The 16,808-nt window shown below is 48.7% G+C and overlaps 3 protein-coding genes across 3 annotated transcripts; 2 read left to right on the forward strand and 1 right to left on the reverse strand.

Annotated features, from left to right (window-relative positions):
* Positions 1 to 6,323: 6,323 nt before the first annotated feature.
* On the forward strand, positions 6,324 to 11,910 carry LOC127769359 (probable magnesium transporter NIPA4). Its single transcript, XM_052294911.1, has 9 exons — positions 6,324 to 6,867; positions 7,539 to 7,595; positions 7,681 to 7,771; positions 7,868 to 8,028; positions 8,114 to 8,241; positions 8,360 to 8,497; positions 8,786 to 8,878; positions 11,288 to 11,393; positions 11,462 to 11,910. The coding sequence occupies exons 1-9, from the start codon at positions 6,684 to 6,686 to the stop codon at positions 11,584 to 11,586; spliced, it is 1,083 nt and encodes a 360-aa protein (XP_052150871.1). The 5' UTR covers positions 6,324 to 6,683; the 3' UTR covers positions 11,587 to 11,910.
* Positions 11,911 to 11,969: 59 nt separating this feature from the next.
* On the forward strand, positions 11,970 to 12,878 carry LOC127769367 (protein DMP7-like). The gene is made up of 2 exons (XM_052294922.1): positions 11,970 to 12,068; positions 12,146 to 12,878. Exon 2 carries the CDS (start codon positions 12,188 to 12,190, stop codon positions 12,869 to 12,871), a length of 684 nt encoding a protein of 227 aa, XP_052150882.1. The 5' UTR covers positions 11,970 to 12,068; positions 12,146 to 12,187; the 3' UTR covers positions 12,872 to 12,878.
* A 5-nt stretch (positions 12,879 to 12,883) lies between these two features.
* On the reverse strand, positions 12,884 to 14,108 carry LOC127769377 (NAD(P)H-quinone oxidoreductase subunit N, chloroplastic). The gene is made up of 4 exons (XM_052294935.1): positions 13,670 to 14,108; positions 13,438 to 13,554; positions 13,239 to 13,324; positions 12,884 to 13,154 (listed from the first exon to the last, which is right to left on the reverse strand). Exons 1-4 carry the CDS (start codon positions 14,030 to 14,032, stop codon positions 13,085 to 13,087), a joined length of 636 nt encoding a protein of 211 aa, XP_052150895.1. The 5' UTR covers positions 14,033 to 14,108; the 3' UTR covers positions 12,884 to 13,084.
* Positions 14,109 to 16,808: the final 2,700 nt, after the last annotated feature.

Genomic DNA, 16,808 nt, shown 5'->3' on the forward strand with positions numbered 1-16,808 from the left:
TAGTATTTCTATACATCTAAAGTTTATACACCTAAAGTTTATAGACCCAAAGTTTATAAGTCAAAAGTTTACATACCCGATTCAAATTCAAATTTGAATTCAAATATTTTCTATATATATAGTATTTCTATACATCTAAAAGTTTATACACCTAAAGTTTATAGACCCAAAGTTTATAAGTCAAAAGTTTACATACCCGATTCAAATTTGAATTTGAATTCAAATTTTTTATATATAGTATTTCTATACATATTTTTTTCTAACTTTTTGGTTTTTTTAAAAATTTTGTGTGGTGTACTGTAATAAGAAGAGAAGAAGGGGAGGAGGAAGGAGGGAGAGGAGGGAGGAGTGCATCGTATAGGGAAGAGGGCGGGCGGGTGATCGCTGGGCGGACGGGGGAGCAATCACCCGCCCATTAGCATTCTCTGTAACCCCTCCCACATCTTTAAAAACTCGTGCAAATCAAATTCCTACTATGGTTTCCAAAGAGTTTCCGTCCTGTATGGCGTTCATGGGACTTCATGTAAGCGAGATAAAAAGTTAAAAAAAATAACAGCTCCATGTGTTAGTCATCCTAATTAACCTCCTTTTCTTTTTCCTCTTCCTCTCTCTCTTTCTTTCCCATTCTCTCTCTCGCGCGCACCAGTCGAGTGCCCCACTCACGGCCGCAATACTAAGATGTGGGGCCGTTTTTTAATCTTTTTTCTCACCGACATGTGAGTCTTATGAGTCTCACATAGGACAAAACCGTCTTCGCAACCGCTAAAAAAGTTGATTTGCATCGATTTTCAAATATGCGAGAAGCGTTATACCTGGTTTTACGATTGAGGAAGATGATTCAACCAGGGCCAAGACATGAGGGAGATAATGGAACATAAGATAGGTCATGAATATTACAAAAATGACATATGCTAGTAAAACCATATGAGCCTAATTTTTACTCCCTCTGTCCCATTTTAAGCACAACCCATGAGTTTTCGTGTCCAACTTTAATCGTCCGTCTTATTTATTTTTTTTAACAAAATAAAATATATAAGTTACACATAAAGTATTATTCATGTTTTATCATCTAATAATAATAATAATAATAATAATAATAATAATAATAATAATAATAATAATAATAATAATAATAATAATAATAATAATACTAATACTAATCATAAAATAAATAAATAAGATGAACGATCAAATTTGGAAAAAGAAACTCATGATTGCGCTTAAAATGAGACGGATGGAATAGCATTTAAAGTAGTACACTCCTTCTGTCCCACAATATAGCCAGTTTTAGCCCTCGGCCGAGTATCAAGGACAGAGATAAAAATACTTTATTTGTCTCCTTAGGGATGGGTGAATTGTTGACTAGTTGGGATCTTGGGATGATATAAAAGGCCAGTGATACTCTAGTATGGGTAGTTTAGTGATAAAAATTTACCCTTACAAGTATTCTGTCACACCCCAATCCGGCACCGCCGTACAACGGTACCTGACAGGGGCGTGTCGTCGGAAAAACGGTGCGAACCGCTTCCTACGAGACCGCGATCTCAGTACCAATCCCAGGACATAGCGCTGGTACCCACGGTGACAAATATGAATCATTGCAATCCTTGAAATAAATAAATGACTTATTTACCTTAACTAGGGTTGCAGCTCAGGACAGCCCGAGATTACAACCGACGACACGGACGAGGCAACACCAACAACGGCAGCAGCAGCGAAAACAACGGACTAACACCCAACACCACAGGCGACGGCTGGAAACCAGGATGAAACCCTAATCTTCGCTTCACTTAATCTTCTCTTCAAGACGGAGGAACTATATATATATTTTTTTTATAGAGCAAGGGTGAGTACTTTCGTACTCAGCAAGTCACGGGAATTTAGGTGTTTAATGCAAGCTTGGAAGAGAGGCAAGGTTGTTTTGCAAATATTTTGTTTTGAAATCATTTTGAAATCACTAAGTGGTCTACTTCTTTCTAAGTTTGTGCCGAAAAGAGACTTGTGTCTCGATTCGACTTTTAAGAGATGTTTTTCAACAGCTCATTTGGTAATGTACCGACCTCCTGGGTCAGATCATTACTTCTCGGCTCCCAGAGTCATTTCACTTGATTAAGCGGCTCCCAGAGCCTTTTCATTTTCTCGGACTCCCAGAGTCCAACTGCCCAGCAGCACAACAATCCGCTTCCACTTGGGAAGCCTAGTCTATGATGCCCGTAGACATCCCGAATCACACAGATTCGTTTCTTGACCACTCAGGTCATCCATCTGCCACATAGGCTGATTCTGGTAATGATTCCCACACCACAACAACTTTTCACAAAGCACAGGCAAACAAATCTACGCTATAGGAAACACCTCACATCCGCCCATGACTGTGGGCATGGCTGTTCGAACAGTTAATTAACCTCTGCAGAGGGGGTACACTTTACCCACACGACATTACTAACCCGGATCATCCAACCCGTGGAGAACAGCCACGTCTGGTGACCTTAAGGCTTTCATGACAAGGCATTTCGAAAGCCGACACAGGGTCGCCATATGCCAACGAGAGGGGTCCCAGACCGACAACAGGTTAGGTCCCAGACCATACTGTGCCAGGAAGCCTGAGGGTTCTACCCGACACCACCCCATTGAATCCACATGTCTCTTGGCATCAAGGCTTCCCTGGTTTGCTATTTACTCAGCCAGGGGCGTCTCATTGCACCCGTGTGGTCGCACTTGTTATATGCTCGGATGAATTTCCCACAGGAATCGATCCTAATATGCAAATACGGGACAGTGCCACACAGGCACAGCCCCCGCATCGCGAGTTTTCACAATTTATTTTATTTTTAAACACGCCGATACCACATGTCGGGTTTTCAAGGCTTTTCAAACCCATTTCCCAAGTTTTCGACAAACAACGATGTATGTGGGATATTTGGTATACGCGCTCAGATAGCACGAATACCGAGGTACCACAAAGGTGGAGCGACAAGGAGTCAGGGTAGTACAATCTACAGGAATTAGTGCGACTACTAGTAGGTCCGTCGGTTTGGCATGCAAACCGAGGCCAAGCAAGTTAAACGGGTGATTCTAATAATGCAAGTTACAAACAAAATAATAATGATTTTCCAATTATAGGAGCAATTGGTCAAAGGGTGACTTGCCTTGCTCAAGGTCTTCACGAAGCTTCACGTATCTTTGAGAAATCCCACGATTGACGAAAATCCGGTAACCGCAACTATACGCAAACAATCGAAAACCTAAACAAAAGACCAAAAGAAAGATCTATTTAGACTAATTAATAGTGCCATTGAATAGATCTCAATTTTATGGATTTACTGGAAGTTGAACGAAATCAATCGGATGAGCGGTTGGGAAGATATGGATTTTCTAAGGATTATTTGATTTTTTGTCTAAAGGAAAAGGAATTATTAATTCCCTTGGAAAAGAAAAGGAAGGAGGGATCGGATTTAGACTTCCTCGGGCGGCTTAGGCGCGGCCCGAGGGATTCACAAGGCTTGGCCGGCCATTGGGCCGAGCGCGGCCACGGGGAGGCGGCCCATTAGGGCGCGCGGGGAGAGAGGGAGGGCGGTCCGGGTGGACGCGGTCCACCACGCGGGTCCCTGGTGGGGCTCGCATGTCGGCGACACGGTTCACGAAGAGGTGGGCGCACGCAAGGGCGGCGCTGGGGTTCGGGAGGGGGAGCGGTGCACGGCGCGGTGCGCGGAGGACTAGGAGGCGACGGGCCCACGCGCAGCCTCACGGCTCGCGGTGGACCGCGCGCGCGAGCGGGGGACGGAGGGAGCGGCTGACCGGGACAAGCCCATGTGGCGCCGAGGTGGCGGCCACGCTGGCGAGCGAGAGGAGGAAGACGGCCTGCGGCGGGGATTAACGGCGGACTGCGGCGCGCGTCGACGGAGCGGCGCGAGGCGCGAAGGGAGAAAGGGAGACTACCGGAGGGGAGGAAAGGAGGCACGGATTCCATTCCTCGGCTCAGATGCGGCCGGGGCTGGACGGAGGCGACGGATTGCGGCGGCGCACGCCGGCGGGGAGAAGAAGGGGAAATCGCGCCGGGAGGGAATGGGGTCAATTCGCGGCGTCTGGAGCATCTCCGGGACCAAGGGAACTCGCCATGGTGGTCGGATGGAGCAGAGCAGCGCCGTGGAGGTCCGGCGACGAGAGGCGGCCTCCGGGAGCGGCTGTCGACGGCGGCGAGCTCACAGCGAGCAGCGGCGACGCTTGGACGGTGACTAGGCACGTTCGGGATGGCCTAGGCTAGCAATCGCGCAAGTTAGGAGGGAGAGGAAGAGCGGGGAGGGAGAACGGGGCTACCGCGTCGGGAGGTCGCCGGGAAGAGCGTCCGACGGCACAGGCGGGATTGCCTCGGCCTCGGGCCGGGGAAGGGGAGGGAGAGAGGGCGACCGGAGTCCTCTTCGGCTCCGCGCGCAAGCCGGCTTCCCGGCACACGCGACGGCGGAGGAAGGCGAGGATGGCGGCAGTAAGGCGGCGATGGTGGTTTGGCAGCAACAATGGCGCTGCAGCGGTAGAGAGTGAAGCGGGAGGGATTGAGAGGAGGGGCTCGGCTGTGGGCTTTATAGGCGCGGATGGGGCTTCGAAGGGAAGGAACCGACATTGGGGCGGTCAAGGGGACGAGGCAGTCGCGGGCTCGCGGTCCTCGGTGCTAGGCGCCATTGGCGGAGCAGGGTGCCGGTCCGGGAAGAGAAAAAGGAAAAGGGGAGGGAGGAAAGAGGCTCGGTCCCTTGCCATTTTGGTGTGTGAGAGAGAGAGGAGGGTGGCACTGCCTCTCTGCTTTGGAAGTTAGCGGTGGAGCCATGGATGACGGCAAAAGGCGAGCGCCCGGGCGGTCGGCCACGACGCGGGAGCGCGCGCGTGGTCGCAAGGGCGCGGCGGGAATTCGAAAGGCGGCGGCGGGATTTCAAAGGCGGTGGCGAAAATCGATTCGCGGCGACGGCGCATAGCGTGGCGAGAGGAGAGAGAGAAAGGAAACAGAGAGAGCGTAGGCATCGAGACAGAGAGAGAGAGAGAGAGGAAGAGAGACGACGCTCTCGCTCTGGGCACGTGCGACGCACGCGAGAAGGGGAGCGGCAGAGGGGAGATGGGCCAAGGGGAAGGAAACTGGTCCATCCAAAACAGAGGGAGGCAAAATAGACTTCTGCTTAGAATTTGAATTGGAGAGAATTGGAGCTTGGATTTGAATCAAAATTTGATACTTGTACACAAGGGTTCAAGGAGACGAGGAAGGAAACAAAGCGGGTGTTTGATACTTTCGGGAATGGGAACAATTATTTGGAGAGGATTCAAAGGAAGGGATTGACTTTCGGAATTTGATTTCGGAGACTCGAATCAGAATTGGAATCTTGAGGTGGACGATTTTGATGGCGACGAGAAGGACAAGGAGATTAAATTGAGATCCACGGCACGACTTAGACTCGCACACAAAGAATGAAAAATTTCGCATATAAGATTTTGCCGAATTAGTTTTTTTAACGCCTCACGAAAAGCGGAGCATTACATATTCGATAGTTATATTTGAAACAGCATCTGAACTCTAGAAATTATTATATTTTTGAGGCAGATACAATATATATCTCTTTAAGATGACCACTTAACATAACCAGTTCTAAATGCTTCATTTCTTCTGCCACTTTAGGCTTGTTTGGTAGAAATTCAACTTCTAAATTTAACTTTAAGAGATGTATCTAGAGTGAAGTTGTGGAGCAGTTTGAAACCACGCTCCATGTCTCTAGTTTATTTTGTGAGAGTACTCCAACCCACTCTGATTCCTTTTTTGGTGGAACATTGGAGCTGAAACCGTTGTTTGTGCTCTAGCTGCAAAAGTAGAGCTAGAGTTCCGCTAAAAGGCTCTTTATCTGACTTGTTCAGCTATCTGAAAAGCATGTTTGATTTGGCTTAATAATACGCTTTATTTTTTTTCGAGAGAATGCTTCATTTGTTACGCTAATATCACGTGAAGATAAAAGTGCCTTCAGCACTTCAGCTTGCTTGCGATCCGTCTTACAAATGTGAGTAAACTTTCAGTAAAAAATTAGTGAATTTACCACTGGTCTTTAAATACGTGAGCATAATGTTCGCATGATGTTCATGAGCATATTTCCTGTAATTGGTAAAAAAGAAGTCATCCAAAGCACACACTGGACTACTGGAGTGTACTAGTAACACCCGAAAATAGCAGGTAAAGCACATCCACAAAATCCATTTCACTCTGTCCAAATTTTCACTTCCAGCACACACGCCGCACACGCGTACACCCAAGTTGCCTCGATGCTAAGCAAGACGAGTCCGGTGAGCCGGTGAGGTGAGGCAGCCAAAGTAGTAGTAGCGGCCAAGTCCACACCGAGACACAACACACACATCCCCGTGGCGTGGACTCGCGAACCCCAATTCCCCTCTCCCCTCCCACCCAACCTCGCCGTCGCCGTCGCCGTCGCCGCCGTCTCCGCCGCTCGATTTCTCCCCGCCCCCCACGCAGTCCAGAGCGGATCGAATGCGTGGCCCTCGCCGCCCGTAGCCTACCCCGGCCCGGAACGGCGAGCGCAGCCAGTCCCTCCTCGCCGCATCCGGATCTCCGCATGCGCCACGTCCGCGGCGGGATCTAGCGGCGTCGCACCCCCCGGAGGTTGTAGAGGGGTTTCCGGGATTTGGGGGCGCCGGGGGGTATGGCGACTGAGGCGTCCACTTCGGCGGCCGCCGGTGCCGGGGGCGGGAGCTGGGTGGAGGGGATGTCGGCCGACAACATCAAGGGGCTGGTGCTAGCGCTCTCCTCCAGCTTCTTCATCGGCGCCAGCTTCATCGTCAAGAAGAAGGGGCTCAAGAAGGCCGGCGCCTCCGGCGTCCGCGCAGGTGACCTAATCTCGTCCTAACATCACCATTTTACTCGGTGCCGGACCTGTGTGTAGTTTATGCTCCTTTTTTTGGTTTTCTGATCCGAACCACAATGTTTGGTCTTCTTTTATACTTCTATACATGCGATCTCTCCGGGGAAGTACTGCGGATCTGTATTAGGGTTAGGGAGAGTGGTGAGCCTATGGGTACACCATGATGAGGCATTTTAGGCATAGCGAGAGTGGATTAGATACTAAATTGATTGGCAACGGCATGGAATTAGATGGTGAGGAGTTGGCATATGTTGGCGCAATAATGATGCATTACTATTTCTTACTCTTGAGTTTATGCTTCATGTTCTATAATTGAATTGTAGTTTATAATAATTGTCCGAACATTTGAGCGTGTAAAATTTTTAGATGCCCTAGTCCAGCTAAGAGTGGGAATGGCCTAAATTTTCCTGATAAGATTGGGAAGAAACCATAACTCTATTGTTTGAACTTTTTAAGGGGTTATTGTTGGCTTGGCTGCAAGATGCATACCTTGTTAGTTTGGATGTACAATATAGTTATAAACATATTTGCCTTGTTAGTTTGGGTGTACAATATAGTTATAACATATGTGCCTTGTTAGTTTGGATGGGCAATAGTTCTTTTTCGCTGACTATGTTTACATTGGTTGGGTTGCAGGCGTTGGAGGTTACTCCTACTTGTATGAACCATTGTGGTGGGCTGGAATGATTACAAGTAAGTCAAAATTTCTAAATATAAGTAAGTATTCATGCTAATACTTATCAGTGTGATATTGACAGTATTCAGTGCTGTTTTCCAGTGATTGTTGGAGAAGTAGCTAACTTTGCAGCATATGCCTTTGCTCCTGCTATCTTAGTAACCCCACTTGGTGCACTAAGCATCATCATCAGGTAACAGCTAGCACCTACACTTCCCTAATCTTGAGATCTGCTGTTTATATTTTCATCAGTCTGTTCATTCTTCATCTTAGCATATTTCTTCTACAGTGCTGTTCTTGCAGATATTATGTTGAAGGAGAAGCTTCACATATTTGGTATACTTGGTTGTGTCCTCTGTGTTGTGGGTTCAACAACAATTGTGCTTCATGCGCCGCAGGAGCGTGAAATTGATTCTGTAGCTGAAGTGTGGGCTCTTGCTACTGAACCAGGTACTGTGTTGCTGACAATTGAATCTCAAAAACATTACTGGCCACATTTTTATCTTGTACTAAGGTTTTAGCTTTTGCCTTGCAGCCTTTCTATTTTATGCAGTCACTGTGCTTGCTGCGACTTTTGTGCTCATATTCCGCTTTATCCCCCAATATGGTCAGACACACATTATGGTGTATATTGGTGTTTGTTCTCTTGTAGGGTCTCTCTCGGTATGTGTTCCATGTGTTAATAACTCTTTTCAATTGATATTCATAAAATACTGTTGAGTAGTTAAGCTGTTCTAGTATCCTCTATTCATAAAATTGTGTATATTGCTGCTTTTGGCAGGTCATGAGTGTGAAAGCACTTGGAATAGCCTTGAAACTGACTTTTTCGGGAATGAACCAGCTAATCTATCCACAGACATGGATGTTCACCATTGTTGTTGTTGCATGTATACTAACTCAGATGAACTATCTAAACAAGGTAACCATGATTTCTGGCCTAAAAGTGAACTATCATTATATCATAATATGTTTTCATGTCATCCAAGGTCCAAGGAACATGAACGAAATTGGAACATGAACGAAATTGTACTGGAATATAACATGCCATAATGGACACTAGCTAGCTATTAAAATTAGTATCACAACACCTGATTCTGCCTGTTTAGAACTCAGGCTTGATATACATGCATGACTGTACAATGTCCATCACTTTACAGTTCAATATAGCTTGTTAAATGCCCTAAGCTTACTCTGTTTCCTTTTACAGGCTCTTGACACATTCAATACTGCAGTTGTTTCGCCTATATATTATACAATGTTTACATCACTAACCATTTTGGCTAGTGTGATAATGTTCAAGGTAACATCTTTTGGCTTCTATGACCTTCTGCATTGATGTATGCCAGGCATTTCTTTAGCTTAACTTTTAAAACTGCAAGTTTGGCATAAATGAAGCAAAGCTTGTTTTGACTAGAATTTTACATTGAGGTTGCTTATATATAGCTTTCAGATGCTAATGTAATGTGTTAGCTACTCGGAGTATTGTCAGATTATATTTTTCAGCACAAAAGTATATCCTTCTCTGCATTTTGTCAACAGCAATATGCTTTTTTTTATTTCCATATTTGTACATAGGAATTATGATAAATAAGGGAGATAACTGAGTCTCATCAGAACAAATCAGAAACTAGGAATTGAGCTTTAACACCTTCATGTTTCTCATTTATTTTCCCTTCTTTCTCCAATAGTTTGAGCGTGTGACGTACAATTGATTCTTGAACCGCTCTTTACAGTATCACCTATTGTCCTGAACCTCATCGCCGTTCTATTTGTTCAACTTTTTTGTGAGATTTCTATCATTAGCATTGTCGGGACAAATACCATGCTGTAAGATTTTGCTGAAGCATACACTGCTGAAATTTATTACCATTCTGGCCATCTGCTTCTGTGGCCACCCCATAATACAAGGGCACATGTTTCTGTAGAAACTAAGTGGCATTTCTTGCTAGATGAGTACAGAAATACCGATCCTATTCACTCTATACCACATTTTCCTAGTTAATATGGAGTATGTACTTGTGTGCTTAGTACTCTGCTAAGGCTGTAAAAAAAACTCGAGGGCACTTAACAGTCTTTGCTTAAGGCTTGTGAGCTACTCGAGCTCAGCTTGTTCTGGGCTTGGCTCAAGCCTAAAACGAACTGAGATCAAGCCTAAGGCTTGTGCTCCGCATTGAGCCAAGCTCTAATGCATGCATAAGGATTATGCTCTTCTCATAGCCTGTCAATCTCTCATGCTTTACCTGCTCTACATTGAAGTTTTCAATTCCTCAATGTCAAGCCCAAGGCTAGTGCAGTAATGCTAGCTATCTGCAATGCATCCTAGTTGCATGCCAGTATGCCACACATCATCTTATTCATACTGGTGGCAGCCGCCTGTCTACTCTCCTTGCTCCTTCTCTCTATTTCTCCTTCTGTGAGCTGCTAGTGTGACCAGGGCAGCAGGGTACTCCCCTGCTGGTCTGCTGGATAATACATCTCCAGGCACCATCACCACCGCGGTCCTGGTGAGATTCCGAGCTTTGTGTAGCCGAGCTCAAGCAGGCTTGAGCTTCATCCGAGTCGAAACTTAGACTAATTACAAGCTTGAAGGTTAGTCTAGGCTCAGATTGAGCTCAGCTCTAGTTTATGTGGAGCTTGAGCCTGGGACCTAAGCTTGCTCGAGCTCAGCTTGCTGACAGCTGTACTCAGTGCCAGTAATGCATGTTTGGTTTATGCCCAACTTTGTGATGATGGGTTGAGACAGCTATGGCTTAGAGTCTGGAAGCCACAACTGTGGCAGTGGACTAAACTCCTTATAATGTGTGGTGTGACTAAGATTGCATGGAAAGTTAGGCATCAAAGTTAACACTTACAATCCTTCTCTTCTATCAAGATTAGTCCAACTCATATCATCCCCAAATATTTTGTTTTTGAGGGCAGTCACTGACTTACTGGCCATTACCTGATAAATTTGATTATTATTTGAAGCTGTAGACATTGAACCAACTGTATGATCCATGACAAAGCTATTGTTTTGAAGTTCCCTAGGCAATCCTGCTATCAATGCTTGACCTGTTCAACTTGATTAAGGAGTGTTTAGATCCAGGGGTGTAAAGTTTTGGTGTGTCACGCTAGGTATTATATAGGGTGTCGCATGGGGTTTTCGGACACTAATAAAAAAACTAATTACAGAATCCGTCAGTAAACCGCAAGATGAATTTATTAAGTCTAATTAATCCGTCATTAGCAAATGTTTACTGTAGCACCACATTGTCAAATCATGGAGCAATTAGGTTTAAAAGATTTGTCTCGCAAATTAGTCGCAATCTGTGCAATTAATTTTTTTTAGCCTATATTTAATACTTCATGCAGGTGTTCAAATGTTCGATGTGACAGGGTGAAAAATTTTGGGGTGGGATCTAAACAGGGCCTTAACTTTGTTGCTAGTCAGTTGATTTGGCTGTTGGCTGAATTGTTACGCTACATGGACATAGAATCTTTATATAATTTTGAGCCTTGTGGTTGTGGTCAATATTATGCCTTGCAGTCTGTCCCATCTAACTTAAATATAAACTAAAATATAAAATACTTCTTGCAGTCTGCAAAACTTAAATATAAACTATCACTGCTGTCCACTGTCCTATCAGTTATACATGTAGCTGTGGAAACCTGCTGTGCTTAGTGAACAAGCTCAAGTTGTGTTGTGGATAACTAATATACTTGCATGCAGGACTGGGATCGTCAAAATCCAACTCAAATTGTGACAGAGATGTGTGGTTTTGTTACCATCCTTTCTGGGACGTTTCTTCTTCACAAGACGAAAGATATGGTCGATGGTATGATTTCATACTCTTTCTTTAATTTGCAAAAAATATGTTTGTGAATTCTCACTCTTGCCTCGTAGGACTCCCACCAACTCTACCTATCCGAATACCGAAACATGATGAAGATGGCTATGCGGCTGAAGGCATCCCCCTCAGGTCTGCTGCTGAAGGCCTCCCTCTTAGGTCACCAAGAGCAGCAGAATGATTTTGACCAGCGAACTGCAAGCAATCCCAGCCATTCTTTCATTCCATACAAATTGTAGATGTACTTTAGGTCTTATAAGGTAAAAGCTCGGCTCCCCTGTAATTTTTGAGACATCGGTACAGATTGGGGATAGATACCCCTTATACATCTCAAGATACCCAGAATGGGTTAGAATCAAAAAGGTTTTTTGGATGTAAATCCCGGGTGATGGTCTGATAGATGCATATGCCGTTCTTTGGAACTGTTGTATTCTTTGAAATGAACAATTAGAAGTAGGAAGAGCAACTCCAAGAAGATACCATTGCTGATTTCCGTCAAGAACCTTTTTTTTTTACCTCCCCTTCATTCAGGCTGCTGGATCTATTTTCATTATCTGTTGCTGTGATGTTCTTAGCTTCTATGTGGGGGCAAAGGTTCGGTTGGCTCGGTACTCTTGCTGAAGCAATCCTTTCTTCCTTGCCTAAGTTCATGAGTACCGAAAGGTGGATTCTTTTCAGTTTCTTGTTTATTTAGTTGTTTCAGCTCACTCTTTTAACTAACCTTCTCTCATCATCCCAAGTTCCCCAACAAGCTCGTGCATACACTCATACAGCCCCTACCAATGGCTGAGAAAGAAGAATGCAAGGTGCTCATCGATCAAGCCAGCAACGAAGCTGGTGATCCACACCAAGACGACGACTGCGAAGACGAAGACGACGACGATAGCTCGAGCCTCATCCTGCTGACCAACCTCATCCTGAGCGGCACGGCGCGGCTCAACGTCCTCCTCCCCACCGCCACCATCCTCGCCTTCGCCATCTTCGCGCCCCTCCTCACCGACGACGGCAAGTGCACCCGCCTCAACCGCGCCCTCACCGGCGCCCTCATGCTCCTCTGCGCTGCCTCCTGCGTCTTCTTCACGCTCACTGACAGCTTCCGCTCCCCCACCGGCCGCCTCCGGTACGGCATCGCCACGCCGAGCGGCATCCGCACGTTCTGCGTCGGCGGCCGGCGTCGCCGGCGGGGCGGCGGGAAGGCGGGGCCGAGGGAGCCGGAGAGGTACAGGCTGCGGTGGTCGGACCTCTTCCACACCGCCCTGGCCCTCGTCGCCTTCGTCACGTTCGCCGCGTCGCACCACGACATCGTGCTGTGCTTCTACCCCGGCGTGCCCAGGAAGGTGGTGAACACGGTGCCCCTCGTGATCGGCTTCGTGGTCAGCCTCCTCTTCGTGCTCTTCCCGTCCAAGAGGAGGGGAATCGGGTACCCGTTCCTGCTCAGCACCGACCTTGTCTACCTACGCCGCTGATGAGACGAAATGGATCGCATGGTCTTCTGATGGATTTGTATTATGTGAAAGTTTGATTTTACATGGTTGTCTTGGGGTAATTTGAGCCAAAATGTATGTACATTCTTCATTGCCTCTCTCAAGTGAAGTACAAAGCGGGAAACAATGTGTGTTGGATGAGATATATATCAAGTAACTTTGTTTCAGGCTGCCTGTTAATGGTCTTGATCTTGTTCATTCCTCTGCGTCAGGGTCCGGCTCAAGGCCCGCGATTTGCTTCAGCGGCTTCCACACAAATTTCCTCCTGGGCCAAACAGGGCACAGAATTTAATTCAGAGATCACAAGAACACATCGTCATCATTAATTTCGGGGTTCAGGTTTACGTACCAGTTGCCGCATTCCGCGATCACCCTGACTTTGGGGCGGATGTCAGGGAGAATGGCGAGGAACTGCAGCTCGGCCTTGGAGAGAACCTGCAGAAATAGAAACCACCAAACAAATTAACGGGACGCAGAAACGAAACGGGAAATTGCAGAGCTGAGCTAGAGAACAGGATGGTGAGATCGATGGATCAATGGATGGAGACCTTGGCTTCCATGACCCAGACGACGAGGCCCTTGGCGTCCGGGTGCAGCAAGCTGAGCCTGTAGTCCACCTCCGGCGGGAAGTACCACCTCGCCACCGGCTGCCTCCCGAGGCTCGGCTGCGCACATCAGAGCAATCAAGCAAGCAAGCTCGTGTCAGCCATGATCGGAGGCAGCTAGCTACTAGCTAGCTCGAGATCGAGATCGAGAGAGAGGATTGTTTTGTGGACTGACCGGGCAGACGGGGTGGATCTTGGTGAGGGTGGTCTCGGGGTCGCCGAGGCCGCGGGCGGAGAGGTCGAGGAAGTAGTAGCCCTGGTAGCTGAGGCGGCTGAGGTAGCGGCCCTCGTAGCCGCCCTCGTGCGGCGGGTAGATGGCCAGCGACTTGTGCTTCTCCACGTCGTCCAGCCACCGCCCCATGTCCGGCTTCACCAGGTCCCCTCCCACGAAGTCCCACAGCCCTGCCCGCGCCGCCGTCGTGCTCGCCGCCCGACCATTGCCCACCCGCGCCCACGCCCCGCGCCGCTGCTGATGCTGCTGCAGGGGCGACGCCGCCGGCAGCGGGGTCACCGTGCGCGCCGCCGCCGCCGACCACATCGCTGGTTGCTGTAGTGTAGTGTGTGTGGGTGGGTGGGTGTCGTTTGTTTGAGCCTGTGGCGGGAAGATAACAGCCGCGCGCGTACTGACCGCGTTGAGCGGATAAGACTCGGAGACGGTGTCGTGCGCCCAGTTTGTTCAACTGAGCGGTGATCTCCGCGGAGTCCACCCAAGCGGATGGGCCGAGACGTGGCCCAAGCATGTAACCACGCTAGATCAGGCCCAAATACGAACCCCAACACCAGAAAGCCGTAACCCGTAAGTTCCATTGATAGAGTAGAAAAAAAAAATATAAGATTACAATGCTGTAATATTGTAACCAAGAAAAATAAAAAAAAATATATCACCACCCACACACTGATAGCACCAACACAAAATCAAGATAAGGCTATCACCGGGCCAGCCGCCGCTAAGCGTGACCGACCACCACTAGGCCACCAACGAAACACAGCCGAGATTTTGCCCAAACCCGACCCTTACAACCAACGCAAGTCCCTCCGACATGGCCAAGTACTTGCAGAAACTAGAACGCTGTCACAAGAGAATGAGAATCTAGAGTGAGCTTGCACCAAAAGCTTGAGGGTTTCAACAAGGTGATGCCTAGACGATGTTTCTAGTTTCTACCACGAAAACGGAGAGAAGTGATGAAACATCGCCGCCACAGTCTATCAAGATCTCAAATCGAACCAAGACTAGGCTTTCGCCCGACAACTACACTTGAGGGTGAGACGGCATAACAACGGCCTTAGGAGGGGAATGACGCTCGAACATCATCGTTGTTGGTCTGGCCAAGACCGGCTAGGATTTCACGCAGCCTCCCGCACCTCCGTCACCGTCACCGTCGCCCACAATCGTCGCTGTCCGGATCCGGCCGTAGTGGCGCCGGTCCTCGCCCGCCGCAGCTAGATCCAGGCACGGATCTAGCGGTCTCCTCCTCCGCCGCCGCCAACACCTCCAATCGTTGCGCCTGACCACTCTGCCCCACCGCCAGATCCAGCCGGGCGTAGAGATGGCAATGGGGGCCCGTTCACCATTTCCCCGCGGTGAATTCACCTATTAGGTGACAGGGGATGGTTAATATCTACTCACCATGGGGAATGAAATGGTTAAAAACCTCTCACCATAGGGGATGACGGGGGCGGGGACGGTGAACCATTCCCCGTCCCCGCCCTCCACTCTCACCGTCACAAGGGAGGAATTCTAGACTTTTTAGATGTATTGGCCCATAATATTGAAGCCCATTTGACAGGCATATATATGATCTAACCCTAAGTCAACAGGTCAAACTCCCACCCATCCAGATCCACACCACACCAGCGGCCAAACACCACCCGACCCGAGTCACGCGCGCCGCCATTCGCCAGCCACCACCGGCGCCGTTTGCCAGCCACCACGCGCGCCTCCACTCGCTGCCTTCTCTCGCCGGGAGATTGAAGCCGCCGTCGCCAGCCGCCTTCGTCGACGCGCTGTAACGGCCCGCCTTCCCCCAGGCCGGGCCCACTTACATCTGATAGCTTTCATAGGTCATAGACTGACCTCACAGACCAACACATGTCTTTTTGTCCTCACTCGTGTGCTCCCGGGAAGAATTTCCCGGTCGGTCACCCATCCCAAATTGCTCCAGGCCAAGCACGCTTAACCTTGGAGTTCTTTGGAGATTGGCTTCCGGATAAGAAGTTGCAACTTGTTGATATGAATATTCTATTAATCCTATTAAGCCCTAGGGCGGGATGTTACACCCTCACCCCCTTAAGAGAGATCGACGCCCCCGTCGATCAACCCCAGGCCAGGAACGTCCTCTCTTGGCCACGTCCATGTGTCCAGTGCCAGCGCATGTGCTATGCTGTGTAACCACTCCCAGTCTACACCAGCCATGCGCACCATGCTTGCGCAACTGCGACACACGCGCCCGTGAAACCGGCTCTGATACCATTTGTAACGGCCCGCCTTCCCCCAGGCCGAGCCCACTTACATCTGATAGCTTTCATAGGTCATAGACTGCCCTCACAGACCAACACATGTCTTTTCTGCACACTTTGTCCTCACTCGTGTGCTCCCGAGAAGAATTTCCCGGTCGGTCACCCATCCCAAATTGCTCCAGACCAAGCACGCTTAACCTTGGAGTTCTTTGGAGATTGGCTTCTGGAAAAGAAGTTGCAACTTGTTGATATAAATATTCTATTAATCCTATTAAGCCCTAGGCCGGGATGTTACACGCGCCGCCCCGCCGGAAGCCCAGGAGCCGCGCGCGCCGCCGTTCGCCAGCCACCACGCGTGCCTCCACTCACTGCCTTCTCTCGCCGGGAGACTGAAGCCGCCGTCGCCATGGACTGAAGCCGCCGTCGCTAGCCGCCTTCGTCAACGCGCCGCCGGGCCGGCGCGGCGCCTGCAGCCGTCTTCACCGGGAGCCGCCGGCAGCCTCCGTCGCCGGGAGCCGCCGTCGCCGCCGGCAGCCTCCTTCTTCACCAGGAGCAGCCTCCTCCTTCTGTAATTTGCTGATTTGTTGAGTGGAGCATTTTGGATATATTTGATATAATGTGACTGTGAATATGTTTTAACCGGGGATGGGTTCACCACAAGGAAAAATTCACCGCGTGGTGAACGGGGCTGGAGAAATTATAGCCCTGTCGTGGTTGATGGAGGCGGGGACGGTGAAATATTTTCACCGCGGTGACGGGGACGCGGGCATGACCCCGACGGTGAATTCACTATTGCCATCTCTAGCCGGGCAGCACAGATCAGCGCGGTTTCCGCCGCCCCCAGCCCCCATTGCTTG

The sequence above is a fragment of the Oryza glaberrima genome, chromosome 1, assembly GCF_000147395.1.
Source record: "Oryza glaberrima chromosome 1, OglaRS2, whole genome shotgun sequence".
In the NCBI taxonomy this organism is placed as follows: Eukaryota; Viridiplantae; Streptophyta; class Magnoliopsida; order Poales; family Poaceae; genus Oryza; species Oryza glaberrima.